Source organism: Hippopotamus amphibius, chromosome 15 (genome assembly GCF_030028045.1).
Source record: "Hippopotamus amphibius kiboko isolate mHipAmp2 chromosome 15, mHipAmp2.hap2, whole genome shotgun sequence".
NCBI lineage: Eukaryota > Metazoa > Chordata > Mammalia > Artiodactyla > Hippopotamidae > Hippopotamus > Hippopotamus amphibius.
In genome coordinates, this window is record NC_080200.1 from 5,661,460 (window position 1) to 5,684,062 (window position 22,603).

Below are 22,603 nucleotides of genomic sequence, written 5' to 3' on the forward strand. Positions count from 1 at the left end.
TTCACAGCTGAACAGGGAGGTCTCGGAGCTGGAACGTGGGAACTGGAGAACTGGTTCAGGGTGAGAAACATTGTTGGCAGTGGGGAGACAGACTGAGAGGACAGGAGGGAAGAAATCCGCAGCAGAGAATGCCTACTGTGGAAAGCTGGGCAGCCATGGCAGCGCCTCGATACTGTGACTCCCAAGCAGAGGGGAGGAGCCACAGGTGTAGCCTCTCTCTCGACACCTGTGATGGACAAAGAAAGGACCCCTCTGGGCCTGGCTAATGCACTCAGGGATAACAAAGGTCCCCAGGCAGCGCTGGCCTAGAGTGCCTGCAGCCAAGAGCCAAAAGTCCACAGAGTGGCCCAGCTCTGGAGATGTTCTGCTTACACCTGAGCCACCAGTGTCCCTCTGCAACTGGCACCACCAGGGCTGGCTGAGCCCCGTGACCCAGGCAGGGCACCCTGGTGGAGTCATAGTAGCGGGGAGGAGCCACAGTTGGAGTCACTCTCTCAGCCTGAGCCACCCAAGCTGCCATGATCCAGGCAGGGCGCCACTGCTCACTCACTCCCAGGGGAAGGAGCCACTATTGTACCCTCTCTCTCCCCACACACCAGCACTTACAGACAAACAATAAAGGAAGCTCTCCTGGTTGCAGAGTAATATAAAAAGCCCAAGGTGGGTAGAAGGACACTTACAGCTGAGATCCCAAGGAAACAGAAATATTACTATTAATTCTATTCATCTGGTCCATTCTGGGGTCAGGCCTAGTTTTTATTATTATTATTATTATTATTATTATTATTATTATTAATTATGATCTTAGACCTAAGGGATCTACATGTTTTATAACATTTTTTATACTATTTTTTATTCTATTTTTATTTTTAGCCTTTTTTTATATTTCTACTTCTAGCTAAGTTTTTTGTAGTCCTGACTGTATCTCTCCTACCTTCTTTTCATCTCTATCTTTTATACATCTCTATTTCTCTCTTTTTCTTTCATATTTCCAGTCATACTGCACTCTTCTGTTGCCCTGTCTTCTATCCATTTTTAGTTTATTTTATCTTAATATACTTATACGCAATATTATTGGTCTGCTCTGTTTCCTTGCTTTATTCTCCAGATGACACTCTGCTTTGGTTTTTATTATTAGGTTTTGTCTTTATCTTAGTTCTAAATATAATTGTCACATTTTGTTCTGAGAATCCTCAGTCTGTCTGGGGGTACTCTTGCTCTTTATTATATTTGATCCTAACTTTCTAAGTCTCTCTGGATTTCTGTTTGTGTGTGTGTGGTTTATTTTGTTTGTTTGCTTTGATTTTGAATTTCTGTTGATTTTCTCTTTGATTGTCTAATGTCATACTGGGGTTCTTCTGTCAGGTTTTTCTAGTGCCTTACATTCTATTGGAGTCAGTATTTGTGTGTCTTATATGTGTATGTGTTTCCTTGATTTAGTATTTGTTTGACTCAGCACTCTGCCATTAGTCTGGGCCTTGGGTAGTGTTCTTTAAACCCCTTTATTGCCAGGACAAGCAACCTCTGAAGTCTGGACTACTCCATCAGAAGTCAAGTAGGAGGCTCTGGGGAGGGAGCACTGAATCCAGGATGCTAGGCTACTAGGGAGTCCTCAGCCACAGGGAAGATTAACTTCAGAGAGCTCTCACAGAGCCATGTATCAGAGTCTAAGGCTCAGGTTTGTCCAGCAGTCTGCAACTGCCAGTGCTGGACACCTCACACCAAACTACAAATGAGAGAGGAACACAAACCGACCCAACAGCACACAGACTACCTAGAGCCATATTAACCTCACAGATATCCTAAAACATACCTCCTGACATGGCCTGGCTCTTCAGAGAGAAAAGACACAGAGACACACACCAGAAAGCAGACACCAGATCCCCAACAAGGAAGCCTACTCAAGATACTGGACAAAACCCACCACAGGGAGCATAGGACAGAAACAAGAGGAATTACTACTAGGCAACATAGGGAAAGGAGACAGCAAATTCTCTAAATTAGAGAAAATGAGAAAACAAAGAAACACCATGCAGGCAAAGGAGCAGGGAAAAACCCACAAGACCAAATAAATGAAGAGGAAATAGGAAAACTGCCTGAAAAAGAATTCAGAGTAATGATAGTAAAGATGATCCAAAATTTCAATAACAAAATACAGAAAATACAAGAAACAGTTAATAAGGACTCAGAAGAACTAAAGAGCAAACAAACACTAATGAAAAACAGAATAACTGAAATTAAAAATAGTCTAGATGGTATAAACAGCAGAATAACTGAGGCAGAAAAATGAATAAGTGAGTTGGAAGACAGAATGGGGGAAATAACTGTCACAGAGCAGGAAAGAGAAAAAAGCATAAAAAGAATGGAAGACAGTCTCAGAGACCTTGGTGACAACATTAAGCACTCCAGCATTCTAATCATAGGCATCCCAGAACAAGAAGAAAAGAAGAAAGGGTCTGAGAAAATATTTGAAGAGATTATGGTTGAAAACTTCCACAACATGGGAAAGGAAATAATTAACCAAGTCCAAGAAGCACAGAGAGTCCCATACAGAATAAACCCAAGGAGAAATACACTGAGGCACATATTAATCAAACTAACAAAAATTAACACAAAGAAAAAATATTAAAAGCAGCAAGAGAAAAGCAACAAATAACATATAAGGGAAAACCCATAAGGATAACAGTTGATCTTTCTGCAGAAACTCTGCAGGCCAGAAGGGAATGGCAGGATATTCTGAAAGTCCTGAAAGAGAAAAACCTACATCCAAGAACACTCTAACCAGCAAGAATCTCATTCAGATTTAATGGAAAAATCAAAAGCTTTACAGACAATCAAAAGTTAAGAGAATTCAGCACCACCAAACCAGCATTACAACAATTGCTAAAGGAACTTTTCTAAGTAGGAAACACAAGAGAAGGAAAAGACCTATAAAAACAAAGCCAAAACAATCAAGAAAATGGTAATGGGAACACATATGTCAAAAAACACCTTAAATGTAAATGGATTAAATGCTCCAACCAAAAGACACAGACTGGCTGAATGGATACAAAAACAAGCCCCTTGTATATGCTGCCTACAAGAAACCCACTTCAGACCAAGGGACACACATAGACTGAAAGTAAAGGGAAGGAAAAAGATATTCCATGCAAGTGGAAGTCAAAAGAAAGCTGGAGTAGAAGTAATAATACCAGACAAATTAGACTTTGAAGCAAGGACTATAACAAGACACAAGGAAGGACACTACGTAATAATCAAGGGATCAATCCAAGAAGAACATATAACAATTGTAAATATCTATGCACCCAACAAAGGAGCACCTCAATACATAAGGCAAATGCTAACAGCCATAAAAGGGGAAATCAACAGTAACACAATAATACTAGGAGACTTTAACACCCCACTTGCATCAATGGACAGATCATCCAAACAGAAAAAAAACAAGGAAACACAAGCTTTAAATGACACATTAGACCATCTCGACTTAATTGATATTTATAGGACATTCCATCCAAAAATGACAGAATACACTTTCTTCTCAAGTGTACACAGAACATTCTCCAGGAGAGATCACATCTTAGGTCACAAATCAACCCTTGGTAAATTCAAGAAAATTGAAATTGTATCAAGCATCTTCTCTGACCACAACACCATGAGACTAGATAAATATTACAGGAAAAAAACTATAAAACATACAAATACATGGAGGCTAAACAATACGCTATTAAACAACCAAGAAATCACTAAAGAAATCAAAGAGGAAATCAAAAAATATCTAGAAAAAAATGACAATGAAAATACAACAACCCAAAACCTATGGGATGCAGCTAAAGCAGTTCTAAGAGGGAAGTTTATAGCAATACAGTCCTACCTCAAGAAACAAGAAAAATATCAAATAAACAACATAAACTTACACCTAAAACAATTAGAGAAAGAAGAACAAAGAAATCCCAAAGTGAGCAGAAGGAAAGAAATCATAAAGATCAGATCAGAAATAAATGAACAAGAAATGAAGGAAACAATAGCAAAGATCAATGAAACTAAAAGATGGTTCCTTGAGAAGATAAACAAAATTGATAAAGCATTAGCCAGATTCATCAGGAATAAAAGGGAGAAGACACAAATCAGCAGAAATAGAAAGGAAAAAGGAGAAGTAACAACTGACACCACAGAAATACAAAAGATCATGAGAGACTACTACAAGCAACTATATGCCAATGAATTGGATATCCTGGAAGAAATGGATACATTATTAGAAAAATACAATCTTCCAAGACTGAACCAGGAAGAAATAGAAAATATGAGCAGACCAATTACAGGTACAGAAATTGAGACTGTGATTAAAAATCTCCCAACAAACAAAAGCCCAGGGCCAGATGGCTTCACAGGCGAATTCTATCAAACATTTAGAGAAGAGCTAACACCTATCCTTCTCAAACTCTTCCAAAATGTAGCAGAAGGAGGAACACTCCCAAACTCATTCTATGAGGCCACCTTCACCCTGATACCAAAATCAAAAAAAAGCTGTCACAAAAAAAGAACATTACAGACCAATATCGCTGATGAATATAGATGCAAAAATCCTCAACAAAATACTAGCTAACAGAATCCAACAGCACATTAAAATGATCGTACACCGTGATAAAGTGGGGTTTATCCCTGGGAGGCAAGGATTCTTCAATATATGCAAATCAATCAATGTGATACATCATATCAACAAATTGAAGGATAAAAACCATATGATAATCTCAATAGAAGCAGAAAATTCGTTTGACAAAATTCAACATCCATTTATGATAAAAAAAAAAAACACTAGAAAATGGGCATAGAAGGAAATTACCTCAACATAATAAAAACCATATATGAGAAACCAAAAGCCAACATCGTTGTAAATGGGGAAAAACTAAAAGAATTCCCTCTAAGAACAGGAACAAAACAAGGGTGCACACTCTCACCATTATTATTTAACATAGTTATTGAAGATTCAGCCACAGAAACCAGAGAAGAAAATGAAATAAAAGGAAACCAAACTGGAAAAGAAGAAGTAAAATTTTCACTCTTTGCAGATGACATGATATTATACATAGAAAACCCTAAAGACTCTACCAGAAAACTGCTAGCACTAATGGATGAATTTAGTAAAGGAGCAGGATACAAAGTTAATGCACAGAAATCTCTTGCATTCCTATACACTAACAATGAGAGAGCAGAAAGAGAAATTAAGGAAACTCTCCCATTTCCGATTGCAACAAAAAGAATAAAATACCTAGGAATAAACTTGCCTAAGGAGGCAAAAGACCTGTATGCAGAGAATTATAAGGCATTGATGAAAGAAATCAAAGATGACCCAAACAGACGGAGGGACATACCATGTTCTTGGATTGGAAGAATCAACATTGTGAAAATGACTGTACTACCCAAAACAATTTACAGATGCAACACAATCCCTATCAAATCACCAACAGCATTTTTCACAGAACTAGAACAAGAAATCTTATGATTTGTATGGAAATGCAAAAGTCCCCAAATCACCAAAGCAATCTTGAGAAGGAAAAATGGAGTTGGTGGAATTAGGCTTCTTGACTTCCAAGTATACTACAAGGCCATAGTGATCAAGACAGTATGGTACTGGCACAAAAATAGAAAAGAAGATCAATTGAACAGAAGAGAGAACTCAGAGGTAAACCCAAACACATATGGGTACCTTATCTTTGACGAAGGAGGCAAGAATATACAATGGAAAGAAGACAACCTCTTCAGTAAATGCTGTTGGGAAAACTGGACAGCAACATGTAAAAGCATGAAATTAGAGCACTTCCTCACACCATACACACAAAAAACCTCAAAATAGATTAAAGAGCTAAATGTAAGGCCAGACACTATAAAACTCCTAGAGGAAAACACAGGCAGAACACTCTATTACATACATCAAAGCAAGATCCTTTTTGAACCATCTCCTAGAATAATGGAAATAAAATCAAGAATACACAAATGGGACCTAATGAAACTTAAAAGCTTTTGCACAGTGAAAGAAACCATAAACAAGACAAGAAGACAACCCTCAGAATGGGAGAAAATACTTGCCAATGAAGCAATGGACAAAGGATTAATCTCCAAAATATACAAGCAGCTCATGCAGCTTAATACCAAAAAAAGCAAATAACCCAATCTACAAATGGATGGAAGACATAAATAGACATTTCTCCAAAGAAGACATATAGATGGCCAACAAACACATGAAAAGATGCTCAACATCACTAATCGTTAGAGAAATGCAAGTCAAAGCCACAATGAGGTATTACCTCACACCAGTGAGAATAGCCATCATCAAAAAAGCTAGAAATACTAAATATTGGAGAGGGTGTGGAGCAAAGGGAACTCTCCTGCACTGTTGATGGGAATGTAAGTTGGTACAGCCACTATGGAAAACAGTTTAGAGGTTCCTTAAAAAACTAAAAATAGAACTACCGTATGATCCAGCAATTCCACTACTGGGCATATACCCTGATAAAATCATAATCCAAAAAGAAACATGTACCTTAATGTTCATTGCAGCACTATTTACAATAGGCAGGACATGGAAGCAAGCTAAATGCCCATCAACAGATGAATGGATAAAGAAGATGTGGCACATGTATGCAATGGAATATTACTCAGCCATAAAAAGGAATGAAATTGACCTATATGTAATGAGGTGGGTAGACCTAGAGTCTGTCATACAGAGCGAAGTAAGCCAGAAAGGGAAAAACAAATACTGCAAGATAACTCATATATATGGAACCTAAAAAAAGAAAAAAATGGTACAGAGGAAACCTGAGACAGGGAAATAATAAGGATAACAGGTGCAGAGAATGGACTAGAGGCCACGGGGTTGGAGGGGGGCAGGGGGCGAAGGGGAAGCTGGGACGAAGTGAGAGGGTAGCATAGACATATATACACTACCAACTGTAAAACAGATAGCTAGTGGGAAGTTGCTGTATAATAAAGGGAGATCAACTCCATGATGGGTGATACCTTAGAGGGCCACAACAGGGAGAGTGGGAGGGAGTCACAGGAGGCAGGGTATATGTCGATATGTGTATAAATACAGCTGATTAGCTTTGGTGTACCTCAAAAACTGGTACAAGAGTGTAAAGCAATTATATTCCAATAAAGAGCTAAAAAAAAAAAGGGGAAATGGGGGCCCATTGGAAACCTCTTCACAAACCTCAGTGTTCTCCAGTGTGTAGATGACTGCTTCAGAGAACCCATCTTTCTTCTCTCCTGTCATGATGCCCCCGACAATGCGAGAATTCATCTTCAGCTTCCTCTTGGGGGTGGCCAAGGGGTCCTGAGGGTCTTGGAAGAAGCGCTCATCCAAAACAGACTCCATATGCAGAAAGGAGACAAAAGCCACCCTGTTGACACCTACAATTTCCCCCAAATGCAAAAAGAGAAAAGGAATCATTTGCTCAGTAGTTTTTATAGATGACCCAACCCATCCACACACATACACACTTCCATACCCCATGCATCTCTGCATCTTCACAGGCCTGCTTTGAGGATTGAAACAGCAGTGGACTTCCAGGTAGGTGACCCTCACCAGAACCATTAAAAAGAATTCCTAAGGTGCCATCACCTGGGAAAAAATCTTGGCTACATTTAAACATAAATTTGAATTGGTGTTTTTAAGGGACAATTCAACTCAGCAGTGGGAAATAAGTTCCCTCCCACATTTATGGTTATTCTTGTTCATTCTCTTTCGTGGGCTTCTCCTTTCAATGTTGCTGGTCCCCAGGGATGTGTCCTAGCCTGTTCCTTGTCCCCTCCAGACAGCATATAGGTCAGGGGGTGATGAACAATGACCTACAAGCCAATCGGGCCATTGCCTGTCTTTTACAAATAAAACTTTCATTGCAACACAGCCTCCCCCATTCATTTACATATTGCCTGAATGCTTTTGTACTATGAGGGCAGAGCTGAATCCTTGCAAGGGATTGTATTGCCCTCACCCCTAGAATATTTACTAAGCACACTCTACAGGAAAGTTTTGCCAATCCCTGATACAGATTAGCAATGTCTGCTAGAAATATCGTATGAGCCACAAATGTAATTTTAAATTTTCCAGTACCCACATTTCAGGACAGTAAAAAAAAAAAAAAAAAGTCATTTTAATTACATATTAACTCAATACCTGCAAAAGATTATCATTTCAACATGTAGTCAATATAAAAAATTATTAATAAGATATTTTACATATTCATCTTTTGCATCAAGACTTTGAAATCCAGTATGTGTGTTTCACTCACAGCCTAACCACACTTTTAATGCTCAATAACAAAATGTGACCAATGGTGGCTGGATTGGACAGAAAACCTTGATACTCCCATATTGTGAGATTGTTTTTTTAATTTATTTTTTATTGGAGTATAGTTGATTTACAATGTTGTGTTAGGTTCTGCTGTACAGCAAAGCGAATCAGCCATGCATATACATTTATCCACTCTGCTCTAGAATCCATCCTCAGAAATTATTTAATGTCTGACTTCCCTAGGAGATAGAAAACTCCCTGAGGATATGGGCTACTTCTGCCTCTACCATCATTTTTTTCTGGGGGGTAGGGGCATGCCTTGTGGCATGCAGGATCTTAGTTCTCCAATCTGGGATCAAACCCCTGCCCCCTGCATTGGGAGGGCAGAGTCTTAACCACTGGACTGCCAGGGAAGACCCCATCTACCATCATTGATTCCCTCACTACTTGGCACAGGTCTTGGCACCTAGGAGGTGATCAATAAAAATTGGCTAAAAAAATTAAAATTAAAAAATAATAAATACATGGACCCCAATGTTCATTGCAGCACTGTTTACAATAGCCAAGACATGGAAACAACATAAATGTCCATCAACAGATGAGTGGGTAAAGAAGATATACACATAGGCAATGGAATATCACTCAGCCATAAAAAAGAATGAAATAATGTCATTTGCAGAAACATGGATGGGCCTAGAGATTATCATACTAAGTGAAGTAAGTCAGACAGAGAAAGACAAATATCATATGATACCGCTTATATGCAGACTTTGAAAAAATGGTACAAATGAACTTACAGGCAAAACAGAAACAGACTCACAGACTTAGAGAATGAATTTATGGTTACCAGGGGGAAGGATGGGGGAGAGGGATAGACTGGGAGTTTGGGATTGACATGTACACACTGCTATATTTAAAATAGATAACTGGGGCTTCCCTGGTGGCACGGTGGTTAAGAATCCATCTGCCAGTGCAGGGTACACGGGTTCAAGCTCTGGTCTAGGAAGATCCCACATGCCACGGAACAGCTAAGCCCCTGTGCCACAACTACTGAAGCCTGAGTGCCTAGAGGCCATGCTCCGCAACAAGAGAAGCCACCGCAATAAGAAGCCTGTGCACTGCAATGAACAGTAGCCTCTGCCCTCTGCAAATACAGAAAGCCCGTACACAGCAACGAAGACCCAATGCAGCCAATAAAAACTAAAAATAAAATAAGATGAATAAATAAATCTTTAAAAATAAAATAGATAACGAACAAGTGCCTACTATAAAAAAATTTGAAAATTTAAAAGTTTAAAAGGCAATCAGTCAATCAATCAATCAATCAATCAATATTTGTTGCTTGAATGCACCATAACCACCCTCCTTGATTCTCAGGAGTGGGGCTGTACCTGTAGATTCAGATTCTTTGATTGTGGAGCACGAAATCTTCATCACATCCCCTTTTGCTTTCAAATTAAAGGCCTCATTCTCTTCAGTGCATTCATTGTGGATAATTTTGCTCTCAATGTCTAAAAGGGAGAAAGGGAGAATTTGCAGGAGGTCACCCAGAAAGTGGGTCCTGAGTTTGGTTTCTGGCCAAGAAAGGGACACATCCCTGGTTGCAAGTGAAGGAAAGAACAGAAAGGACAATTCATTATAGGAAAGATCCTGAGGCCCTGGATGAATGACAGGAGGATGGAAGCACCAAATAAATGAAAAACTCAGTTGGAACTCTAGGAGTGAGCACTCACATCTTAGGGGGTGCTTCAGGGAAAGATGGGCTTGAAGTCAACAGTGATGGAAGGCTGCAGAGTTGTGGCCCTCCAGCTACACCAAATTTAGATGTGTTTTCCAAAGCCAAAGGAAATTGGAAGTCTGAAGCAAGCCCAGCATAGTGAACAAGAAGGGTTCACATTTCACGGTCACTAACTAGGAGGCCCAGCTCTGCCACTGTGTAAACTTGACCAGTGTCTTAACACAATGCCAGGCACTCGATAAGTGGGAGATGTTAAGATAATTAGACTTGCTTTGCTGTGCGTTCAGAGGTTTGAAACAGTTGGGGAAATGGTATGTGGGAAAGCCATGGAGAATCACATTGCCAAAGTTATTCATCTAAATCAGCCCCCAGGGGTCCCCTTGACACAAAGGATATAGCCTACCTAAGTATTTCCTCTGAATAGTCTGACTGACATTCACTGAGGGTTTCAGAAAAGCTGCCAATGTGGTGCTTTCAACGCTCTCCAGTAAGACTGTGGCCAGGGTGGATGTCTTCTCTTTGGTGAAGTTGGACCACATGGATGTTTGTTCAATCACAGAGGCAAAGCTCTCAGCCATACTCTGCAAGGAAAGGTGTGTTTGCTCACTTGCTCTCACTCTCTCTCTGTCTCTCTTTCTCTCATCAATGAAACAGCAGCTGTTCCCTCTCTCTCATCAAGAGAATGGGTTCACAGTCTAGGATGATGAAGAATTGTAAAGGACATTCACTCAGCCTCCTTTTCCTGATTCAAGAAGCCCCACTGAGAATGCAAACTGGTGTAGACTTTATGGCATGCAATAAGTCAGCACCTGCCACAGCATAAATTGTACGTACCCTTTTGATTCAGCAATTTCCCTTCCAGGAATCCCTCCTACAAGAAGTACTTTAAAATTGTGCAAAGATCTTGTCTACTGATGTTCATTCCAGTGTGGTTTGTGATCGCAAGTATTCGGAGAGCCTGAATGTCCACCCAGTTGGTTAAATAAAAGATGATAAAATCGAATCATGGGATAGTATGCAGCAGTTGATAAAACAATGATGTAGTATATCCAAATATATGAACAAGCAGAAAGGTCCATGAGCCACTGTTAAGTACATTACAAAATCACATTTGTTGTTGTTGTTGTTGTTGTTGTTGTTTACTTGGTTGACATTTTCTTCATTATATAAGATGTCACCACTGGGGAAATTTGGAAGTTTACACAGGACTCTGTGTCTATTTTTGCAATTTCCTGTTAGTCAACAATTATTTCTCTTTTTTAATTTTTATTTTATCTTGCAGTATCAGTTAATAATGTATTAGTTTTGGGTGTACAGCAGAGTGATTCATTTGTACATATACAAATATCTATTCTTTTTCAAATTATTTTCCCATTTAGGTCATTACAGAATATTGAGCAGAGTTCCCTATGCTATACAGTAGGTCCCTATTGATTATCTGTTTTAAATACAGCAGTGTGTAGATGTCAATCCCAAACTCCCAATCTATCCCGCCCACCCTTCCCCCCGGTAACCATAAGTTCATTTTCTAAGTCTGTGAGTCTATTGCAGAATCACATGTTGTATTACCTGATTTCATTTTTTAAAAAACAAGTATTTTAACTTAAAATTTCATAACTATGTATTTATGATTCTGACACTAATTGAGATTTTAAAATAAATATAATTAATACTTATTATGAACCAAGTATTAAGTGTCTTATATATATTAATTTATTTAATTTTATGAAGATACCTATGAAATACAGACTATTGTTATTTCCATTTTAGGTGGCAAAACAAGGATATGTATATAGTAGATGGTAGAACCAAGATTTGAACCTTGGGGTTCCAGCATCAGAGGTTGAATCCTTAATCACTGCTCTAAACCATTCATAGTAGGTACTCAATAAATGGCTTCTGTGTGTGTGTGTGTGTGTGTTATACATGCATTCACAAAGCAAAAAAAGATATGGAAAGATACACATGTAAATGTTAACAATGGTTATGTCTAAGGAATAGAGTTAAGGAAAGAATAACAATAATAATATTAATACTGATATTATTCCCTTAATTATTGACTATTGTTAATAAATTGACTATAAAATGTGACCCCCAACAAAAAAAATATGAGAAGAATTCACAACCTCACAACCTAAAAAATGAATGGAAGAAGTTAATTGAAACTACTTCAATGGTGAAGGAAATTAACTGAAATCTTAGCAGGGGAACCAATTTCTATCTATCAAAATTTGATGATAAGAATATGAAAAGAATTTTAATAAAAACTGGGTCAGAATGAAACTTGAGAGATGATTATCTGGAAAAAACAGGATGCACTGAGTTTTGAAATTATATCCCAAATGAGAGGCATGAGTTTGGGCTCCTTCCCCACCAATGTAAAAGAAAAATCTCAACTAGAATCATCCTGAAAAAGTGTGGTTCTCAATTCTGTGGCTGAGAAGATCTCATCAAAACCCCCTTTGACATTAAATCTATTCTTCTTAACTAGGAAGTTTATTTTATATCCTCAGGAAAGACAAAATTAGGAGGCAAGCTCAAACACCATAGTGGTAATACTTTTGTGTGAATTTTAGAAAGTTTTGTATCTTTGGCATAAATTGGAAATCTGTTGTTTAAAGGATTGGAACAATTTGACACGTTGGAGAAGCAAACCAATTAACCATATGATTTCATTGCAAAAAGCAATGAGACTTGTGATTTTAATATGAACAATTTAAGAGAATGTGGCTATTAGCATACTGTATTACACATTTTAATTATACTATTTTTAAAACTATTATATTCATACACATGATCGACTGGATTTATGAATCCCTTAAGGGCATAGTGACCTTGCCTTTAACAATTATAAATATTCCTCATTAAGTACTTAAAATTTGAGGAGAAATGAGAATATTTGTAAACATGGTAGAAAATGTTTGAGGGAATTTAAATAAATTTGTTGAAAGCGTTCATTGTTTATACAAGTTTAATCTGAAAACCCTATGAATGAATGTACACTTCATGAATAAATATGTTAAACTAATAAATTTAAAATTCAGCAGAATACAAATGAAAGTGTTATTCTTATTTTCATACAGAGTTATAAATGTAAAGCAACACCCATAAGTTGCAACTTAAAAGCTTAAGAGAAACTAGGTTTTAAAACCTGCAATTGTAATGACCTAGGCATCCCACTCCTAGGTATTTACCCTAGATAAATAAAAATTCAAGTACACACACACACACACACACACACACACACAGACAAATGTTTATAGTAGCTCTATTTGTTTTTGCCAAAAGCTGGGGTCGGGATGGAGGAATGAAGTGATCTTGGTCAAGTGGAAACAATTCAAATATCCTTCAAAGATGAGTGGATAAACCAACTGTGGTCCATGCAGAAAATGGGGTACTACTCAGCCATAAAAAGGAGTAAAGCACTGACACACGCTACACTCTGGATCAAGCTTGAAAACATGGTTCTCAGTGAAAGAAGCCAGACTCAAAAGGCCACTTATTGTGTGATTCCATTTAAAAAGCACTCTTGAAAAGATAAAACTATAACAACGGAGAACAGATCAGGGATTCACCAGAGCTAATGCTGGAGGAAGTGAATATCTGATTATAAAGAGGAAGCCCAGAACTTCCCTGGTAGTCCAGTGGTTAAGATTCTGTGCTTCCACTGCAGGGGGCATGGGTTCAATCCCTGGTTGGGGAACTAAGATCCCACATGCCCTGCCACACACCCAAAGAGTAAAATAACAACAATAATAATAATAATTTTTTAAAAAAGAGGAAGCCCAGGGGAGTTGGGGGAAGGGGGAAGGGATGGAAACATTTTGTAGTCTGATTGTGGTGGTAGTCACACAAACTCTTGGGTAATAAAACTCACAAAACTACAAAAAAGGGCAGTTTTCCTGCCTGTTAATTTTTCAAAACTTACAACTGGAGTAGGTTAAACGTTAACTCACAACCCGCTTATGACAAAGAGGACTTTGTGCACCCAAAGTGTGCCCCCAAAATGCAAAACATGATTATGAAGGCTTCATCATTACCTGCAGAGAGACGATGGTGGTTTTGTTTTTACAGACATTGTCCAGAATGCCAAGGGTGGCATTCATCAGTGTGCAAAAGGAAACCTGTATCCAAGAGGGAAGAGCATTTGTGAGCCTTGATTGAGCATGAAATGTACAAACTGGGCCATTGAGCCTACCACAAGGGGTGGTCCTGAATTCTGGAGGTGTCACAAGTCTCTAGACTTCTCAGGGAGATAAAAACTCACCTTTGGATCAGAATTGGAATCATAGCATTTGTTTTCATCTTTATTGGAGTATAATTGCTTTACAATATTGTGTTAGTTTCTGCTGTACAACAAAGTGAATCAGCTACATGTATACATATATCCCCATATCCTCTCCCTCTTGAGCCACCTTCCACCTTCCCTATTCCCCCCTCCTCCCCCCACCCCAGGTCATCACAAAGGACCAAGCTGATCTCCCTGTGCTATACAGCCGCTTCCCACTAGCTATCTATTTTACATTTGGTAGTGTATATATATTAATGCTACTCTCTCACTTCATCCCAGCCTCCCCTTCCCCCATTGTGTCCTCAAGTCCATTCTCTACATCTGCATCACTCAGAATGGCCATCATAAAAAAATCTAGAAATAATAAATGCTGGAGAGGGTGTGGAGAAAAGGGAATCATAGCATCTTTCTCTTCCATGAAGAAGAAAATAAAACATCAACCAACAGCAAAGCTATTAAGTGGGGTAAAAAAGACAGGAAATATATGAAAAAGACCAGTGGTCCAAGTGGAATATAATTCATCCATGAGAAGGACTGAAGCACAGACAATGGCTACCACATGGATGGACCCTGAAAGCACAATGCTCAGTGAGAGAAGCCAGACACAAAAGGATACATAGTGTGTGATTCCGTTTATATGAAATATCCAGAATAGGTAAATCAATGGAGAAAGAAATTAGATTATTGTTTATCAGAGGTTGAGGGCAGGGAGAAATACAGAGTAACTGTCAGTGGTCATGTAGGGTTTCTTCTGGGGGTGATGAAAATGTTTTGGAGATGGGGCGGTGGTTGCACACTATTGTGAGTGTACTAAATGTCTCTAAATTTTACACTTCTTTAAAATGGTGAATTTTATGTGTATTTCACAGTTAGAAAAATAAACAACTGTGGTCCAAGGCGCATGGGAATTCCAAAGGTAATTTACAAACTCCTGTTTAATATAGTGACATCAATACCTGAAGATGCTTCTGGACTCTTTACTTACTAGAATGACTTCATTAGAGAATCAAGACCTCCAAATTCTTCTTTGCCTGGCCTGGAAGCTGTGTATCACCCATCCCATATCACACAGATGCAGTACACACACCTTCACTAATAGTGAGACTCCAATATCCTTTCTTCTTTTAGTAAATGAATCCCCAAGTTTTAGATAAACAAGTGGCCTTCCTTTCCAGCTTTCCTTGAAGCTAGGTGTAAGCAAAAGTGATGCTGGGTCATATTATTAAGAGAAGGACTGTGCCTTTCACTTCCCTTCTCTCCTGCCCACCAGCTGGAATGTGGGCTTGATGGCAGGAGCTGGAGCAGCCATTTTGGACCACAATTAGGGAGTCTTGTGTTGGTGATGGCAGAGTATTATGGAACCATCATGTCAGCTCTTAGCAGTTTACTCTCAGACTGTTACAAAGAAAGAAATAAACTTCTTTCTGGTCTAGGCAACTGTTATTTTCTAAAGTTGAAAAACAACATCCTACCTAAGTGCCTTCTGGGAAAACTTCAAGAACTAAGAACCTTCAAAAATACTTACATATTCAGGCTCTACTGCTGCCCCCACTTGGCACTGCTGGGCCCACTTATTGTTGGCTGTCACTTCTTCTTTACACTTAAAGGGATCCCCTAAGAAGAAAACATAAGTGACAAACTCAAACTTAACCACAGAAAGATATGATTAAAAGGCAAGTCTGATTTCATCACCCCCTGCTTGAAATCCATCCATTGCCATATTATACAACAGTGGAAATGAACAAACTACAGCTACACACTGTAACATCAGTGACTCTGAGAAGCATGATGGTAAGTGAGAAAAGCAAATCATAAAAGACTATACATAATATGATACCATTGTTATAAAGCTCCAAAGAAAACCAAACAAAGCAAGAAATGTTTAGAGTGGGAATATTTTAAGTACATGAATTACAAACACAAAGTTCCAAGCAGTTCCCTCTGGGGAGGAGAAAGGGATACGAAATAGGGAAGAAGCATGTAGGAAACACGATGGCATTGATGAAGATCTAGTTCTCATGTTGGCAAGGGCCTCAGATCTACTCATTTTATTATTATACTTCATTGCCAACATAACTACATATGTTATCTACACTTTTAATATATGAAATAATCCATAATTTAAAACCAATTTAAACCTTTCAAAGTTCCCCATGATTCTTGGCAAAAAGACTACAAAATTCTTCACACAGCCCACAAGGTCCTGCAGAATCTGACCCCTGCCCACATCCTCAGATGAAGCAAATGCCATTTCCACAGGCCCTCACTGTGCATTAGCCTCAGGGCCTTTGCACATGCTATAATGTGGAACACTGTAATCTTCACTCTTCATCTGGATAACTCCTACTCTTTCTTAAAGTTTCCATTTAAATGTCACTTGCCCAGAGCATATTAAATATCCCATTAGTCACAACAAAGTGCTTGCAATTTTTCAATTGTCACACTTGCGGTTATTAAATAATTATGTGTGTGCTCTCTGCTTCCTTCCCTACACCATAAGCAACATGAGGGCAACTATCATATCTATCATATGCAGGAATAAATCCTCAGTACCTAGTGCAGGGGTCTGTTGGTTTAATTAATTAACTGATGCTCCAAAAATAATTTATCAAATGAGTGACTAATGAATGAGTAAATGAACAGAAAAAGAGAGAATATGTGAATGAAGTAAAGCAAGAGAAGGATCCAGAGTCTGGAAAAGTAAGGATTCTATAGCCAAAACAAGACACAGAGTCCACTGCCAAGACATGTCAGGAGAGCATTACTTTTGCAGCTAAAGTTGCCAAATCTCCAGGAGCCTTCTGGATTGGGATGGAAACCCACAATGCAGCCACAGATATAGGAGCCCAGGATATTGGTGCAGACAGATTTTGGGCCACATGGTGATGGATCCTGGAAGCACTCATCAACATCTGCAAAGAATTCAAGAATATCAACTCAGAGGAGTAAGGAGATACTTCTTTCCAGGGATGTCCAGCAAACCCTCCACCAACCTATGCAGTCTGATTTTTGGTCTATAGGGCTGAGTTGTCCACTGCTTGGTGCAAAACCAGGGTGGCAGGTACAATTGTAGCTCCCAGGGGTGTTGGTGCAGGTCGCATTGAAAAGGCACCTACCAAGGCACTCATCAATATCTGTGGAGTCAAGAATGGGCATGAGGAAGAGTGGGCCACCAACCAAAAAAAAATCATGCTTCCCCTTCCAAAGCAGAAAAGGCAGAGATGATTTCAAATATCTCTAAATGCAAGCAAAGGGGACATGGTGAAGGCATGATCACTCCATGCCTTGCCTGATGGAGTCACCCTACTTTTAAATAAATAAGAGTGCTGCAGAAGACACAGGAAGCTGGAGTCCTTATCTCTTGATGACAATATTCTGGCCATACTGCAGAGGATAGATTTGAGGGTGCAACAACAAAGAAAAGGGAAAAAAAGGAGGACTCTGCTGTAATAATGATGAAACCTAAACAAGGGAGTGAGAAGTGTGGAGAGATGCAAGATGTACTTAGCAGGGCGATTGACAATGAGATGATGACTGATTTAATACAGAAGGGGAGCGAGGATCAGGAATAACTCTCAGGTCTTCATTCAAATACCTTTTAGGGAAAAGTTTTGAAGTTTGGGTCTGAACAATCCCCCGGACAGAGCTTATCTTGGCAGTACTGACATTTGGGACCAGATTATTCTTGGTTGTGGGGAGGCTGTTCTGTGCATTGCAGGATGTTTAGCAGAATCTCTTCTCTCTACCCACCAGGTCATAGTTAGAGAAACAACCCCACCACCACCATCTGTTTGGACAAACATTAGCATCTCCAGACCTTGTCAAAATCTCTGCCCAGGGGCGGTGGCAGGGGGTGGGTGAATCATGCTCAGTATAGAGCCCTCTCTTACTCTCAAGCACTGTCTAACACACTGCTTAACTCATAGGAGACCCTCAATGGAGGTCACATCCAGGTTCTCCCACTTAATAGCTGTGTATCCTTGGACAAGTGACTTTACCTCTCTGAGCATCAACTGGATCATTTCCAAAATGAGAACCCTAATGCCTACCGCACTGGATCATCAGAAAAAGCTCTGAATTAATCAAGTAGGTAAAGAAGAGCAGGTTCTCTATACCTTCGCAGATGGAGTTTTTAAAGGTGAATCCAACTGGGCACCTGCAACTGTAGCTTCCCAAAGAATTGATACACTCAGAATCCTCTGGGCAGACCCCACTGTGGAGGCATTCGTTAATATCTGAGGGGCAGTGGAGGAGAGAGGAGACAAAAGATTAGGTGGCTAAGGTGAGAAACACACGAACCCAACTCAGTAGGTGCTGTCCACCGAACCAATGTCTGAGAGCCTGAGAGCATTACCTGTACAGTTGAAATGACCTGGCTCCCCTGGCATCCAGCCATTTCCAGTGGGAGACGAGAAACCATGCAAACAGCCACAAGTATACTTTCCCATCATGTTTATGCAGATTGAGTTCGGACCACAGGGTGAGGGTCTTTGAAAACATTCATCTATATCTGGAGAGAAAAAGTCAGAGTTACAAATTTTCCTCAACTTGTGAAACGGTTTGTATTTTCCAAACATGCTTGAAACAATGTCTTCCATTCAATAAGATCTTTTTTTTTAATTTATTTATTGACTGATTGGCTGCATTCGGTCTTCATTGCTGAATTCAGGCTTTCTCTAGTTGTGGCAAGCGGGGCCTAGTCTTCGCTGAAGTGCACGGGTTCTCATTGTGGTAGCTTCTCTTGTTGCGGAGCATGGGCTCTAGGCGCATGGGCTTCAGTAATTGTGGCACACGGCTCAAAAGTTGTGACTCGCAGGCTCTAGAGCACAGGATCAATAGTTGTAGTGTGCCAGCTTAGTAGTAGTGGAATCTTCCCTACCCAGGGATCGAATCTAAGTCCCCTGAATTGGCAGGCAGGTTCTTAATGACTGTGCCGCCAGGGAAGTCCCATCACATATGCCCTTTTATATTTTTTTTTAGAACTTTTACTGCGATACACTTAACATAAAATAAACTGCATATACTTAGAGTGTAAATTTGGTATTTTTTTCTTATTAGTAATGTATATATGCAAATTCAATATCCCAATTCATTCCCCCACCCCAACCCTCCCTGCTTTCCTCACTTGGTGTCCATATGTTTGTTCTCTACTTCTATGTCACTATTTTTGACTTGCAAACTGGTTGATTTGTACCATTTTTATATATTCCACATATATGTGTTAGTATAAGATATTTGCTTTTCTCTTTCGGACTCACTTCACTCTGGAGGACAGTCTCTAGGTTCATCCATGTCTCTGCAAAAGTCCCAGTTTCATTAACTTTTACCCACCCCATATGCCCTTAATTCAATGCCCTTTTATTGGTACACCTTCCATCAAGCACTGGGATCTATATTTCCTTCCCTTGAATTTGAGCATGCTTGTGACTATGGTAGTGGTGAAACTAGGGTATAAAAATACCATGCTAGGCCATAAAAATGGCACACACTTCCACTTTATTGTCTTGAGATGCTCATGCTTGACTAGCTGCCATACTTGGAGGAAGCTCAATCAGCCATGAAAAAGCAGCCCAGGTGGAGAACACTTAAGACTTCCAGCTCACAGCCCTGCTGGAGCAGTCAGCCAACAGCCAGCACCAGCTTGTCAGCCTTCTGACTGAGCCACCTTCAAAGTGTATACTCTGTCACCCAGTTGATCCAACTCAACTGACACTGTGTGGAACAAAGTCAAGCCATTCTCATCAAACTCAAGCCAAATAGCATATTCACTCATGAACAAAAGAAATAATTGCTGGTGTTTTAATGCATTCAGTTGGCTGTTCCCTAGCAATAGGTGACCAGAACTCTTTGCAAACCCACCTCTAGGAAGTCACTCATTGAAGCATCCATAGAATTGTGCAGATTACAGATACTGTGCCCAATCTCCTTCAACCCTACTCTGCCAAGTCACCCTAAATAAGCATTTGCAATGCACTTGTCACACAGATAAAACTTTAAGGCAAGTCCCTTATAAGTCCCTCCCAGCAAACCACACCTCTCCTAGAGAGAAATATGGACCTGCCACTATACATCAAGTGAAGATCACAAGAACGCTTGTTCCACCTTTAAGTAATAAAACACTAGACACAACTCAGGGTCTATCAGTTGCAGGGTGATGAAGTCTGCAGTTGACTGAAAGAATAAGGTAGCATGTTGCTTCATGTGACAAATATTTATCAAATATTCACAGTATATTAGGTACCACAGGTCAAAGACACACAATAGATAAGACCCTTGCTGTAGTACCACTATTGTCTAGATGGGGAACTTTGCTTCCACCCCTTGGTAAAAATCAAAGGACCCACAAGACCACTGTGCTTACTGAATAACCCATAAACTGCAGCCCAAAGTTTTAAAAAATGATGTTTGTGCAGATGGGCAATACGGACATGAAAAGATGCGCAATATCATTAATTATTAGATAAATGCAAATCAAAACTACCCTGAGGCACCCCCTCACACCGGTGAGAATGGGCATCACTAAAAATCGACAAATAGCAAATGCTGGAGAGGCTGTGGAGAAAAAGGAACCCTCCTACACTGTTGGTGGGAATGTAAATTGGTGCAGCCACTCTGGAGAACAGTATGGAGGTTCCTCAAAACACTAAAAGGATAGTTGCCATATGATCCAGCAATCCCACTCCTGGGCATATACCTGGACAAAACTATAATTTGAAAACACACATGCCCCCCAATGTTCATACCAGCACTATTTGCAATAGCCAAGACATGGAACAACCGAAATCTCCATCAATGGATAAATGGATATAGAAGACGTGGTACATGTGTACAATACTACTCAGGCATAAAAAAAGAAGAAATGCCATTTGCAGCAACATGTATGAATCTAGAAATTATCATACTATGTGAAGTAAGTCAGACAGAAAAAGAGAAACACCATGTGATATCACTTATATGTGGAATGTAAAATATGAAGAAAAATGAACGTATTTACAAAACAGAAATAGACTCACACACAGAGAGAGCAGCCTTGTGGTTGCCAAGGGGGAGAGCAGGGAAAGGATGGATTGGGAGTTTGAGATTAGCAGATGCAAACTATGATATATAGGATGGATACACAACAAGGGCCTGCTGTATGGCACAGGGAACTGGATTCAATATTCTACAATAAACCATAATGGGAAGGAATCCGAAAAATATATTTATATGTATACATTTAACTGAATCACCCTTCTGTACATCTGAAACTAGCACAATATTGTTAATCAACTATACTCTAATGGAAAACAAAACCTTACCAAAAGAACTACAACCTCACCCTCATATATTCCCTACCCACCTATCCTGTCTTCTTTGTCCTCATCTCCTTTAACTACCCCTAACACACGTGTTCATGCATGTATTTTCTTTGTTATATTTCTCTCCCACACTGGATGATAAGTTCCAGGAGGACAAGTACTTTTCCTTTGTTACTCGCTGCTGTACCCTCCATCCCTAGAATACTGCTTGGCATATAGCAGGTGCTCAAGAGGCGTTGGTTGAATGAATGCTTCAGTGAGTGAATGCTTATTGGCTTCAGCTTTGCAGATGAGGCCTCTGAACTCAGCTGAGACCCACCACAACTCTGACCCCACCACTGCTGTCTTTGCAAACAGATTGGACTTTATTCCGCAAACGACCCCCGCACCTACCTTCACACGTCTCTCCCGGACCCTGGAAACTCATCTTTCCACTGGTGGATTCAAACCCTGGGTTGCAGACACAAGAGTAGCTTCCAAGACTGTTGTGGCAACTCGAATGCTCGGGGCAAGTGCTGGAATTGGAACATTCGTCCACATCTGGTGAGTGGAAATGACAACCCGGGTCAAGGCAGAGGAAGCAGAGAGGACGCGAGACTGCAAATAGGAGATTCACTCATCCAGCTCTTCACCTGACACTCCCCAATGTCCAGGCTTTCCCCTTCTCCCTAAGCACCTGGCACTTAGCCACAGCCAAGAGAAAATATTCAGGTCAACTGTATGCAAGCAGGACGGTGGCAAAGAGTTTCAACCCATAATGATCATAGATTGCAGACATGGCTGTCATCCTTTGCTCCTCCCTGTGTGCACACCTTGACCGGAGGTTTGTGCCATACAATGTGATGTTGCCACTCCCCTCTTAAAGACATGGAGTTTGTTTCCCCAGGCCTTGACTAGAGCGGCTCTGTGACTTGCATCGGCCAACATATACAGCATGAGTGATGTGGTGTCAGTTCCAAAATCAATCCTCAAGAAACCTACTTGGT

General features: G+C 39.9%; 1 protein-coding gene across 1 annotated transcript in view; it reads right to left on the bottom strand.

The window, feature by feature from the left end:
- Nucleotides 1-22,603, bottom strand: part of LOC130837398 (adhesion G protein-coupled receptor E1-like) — a 62,394-nt gene that overhangs the window by 23,892 nt on the left and 15,899 nt on the right. Inside the window, exons 10-17 of the mRNA XM_057710303.1 lie at nucleotides 22,011-22,157; nucleotides 17,313-17,453; nucleotides 17,085-17,231; nucleotides 15,845-15,933; nucleotides 14,069-14,152; nucleotides 10,432-10,609; nucleotides 9,682-9,801; nucleotides 7,208-7,407 (exon numbers count right to left, since the gene is read on the bottom strand). Coding sequence (XP_057566286.1) covers nucleotides 7,208-7,407; nucleotides 9,682-9,801; nucleotides 10,432-10,609; nucleotides 14,069-14,152; nucleotides 15,845-15,933; nucleotides 17,085-17,231; nucleotides 17,313-17,453; nucleotides 22,011-22,157 — 1,106 coding nt within the window. The remainder of the gene's footprint in view (nucleotides 1-7,207; nucleotides 7,408-9,681; nucleotides 9,802-10,431; nucleotides 10,610-14,068; nucleotides 14,153-15,844; nucleotides 15,934-17,084; nucleotides 17,232-17,312; nucleotides 17,454-22,010; nucleotides 22,158-22,603) is intronic.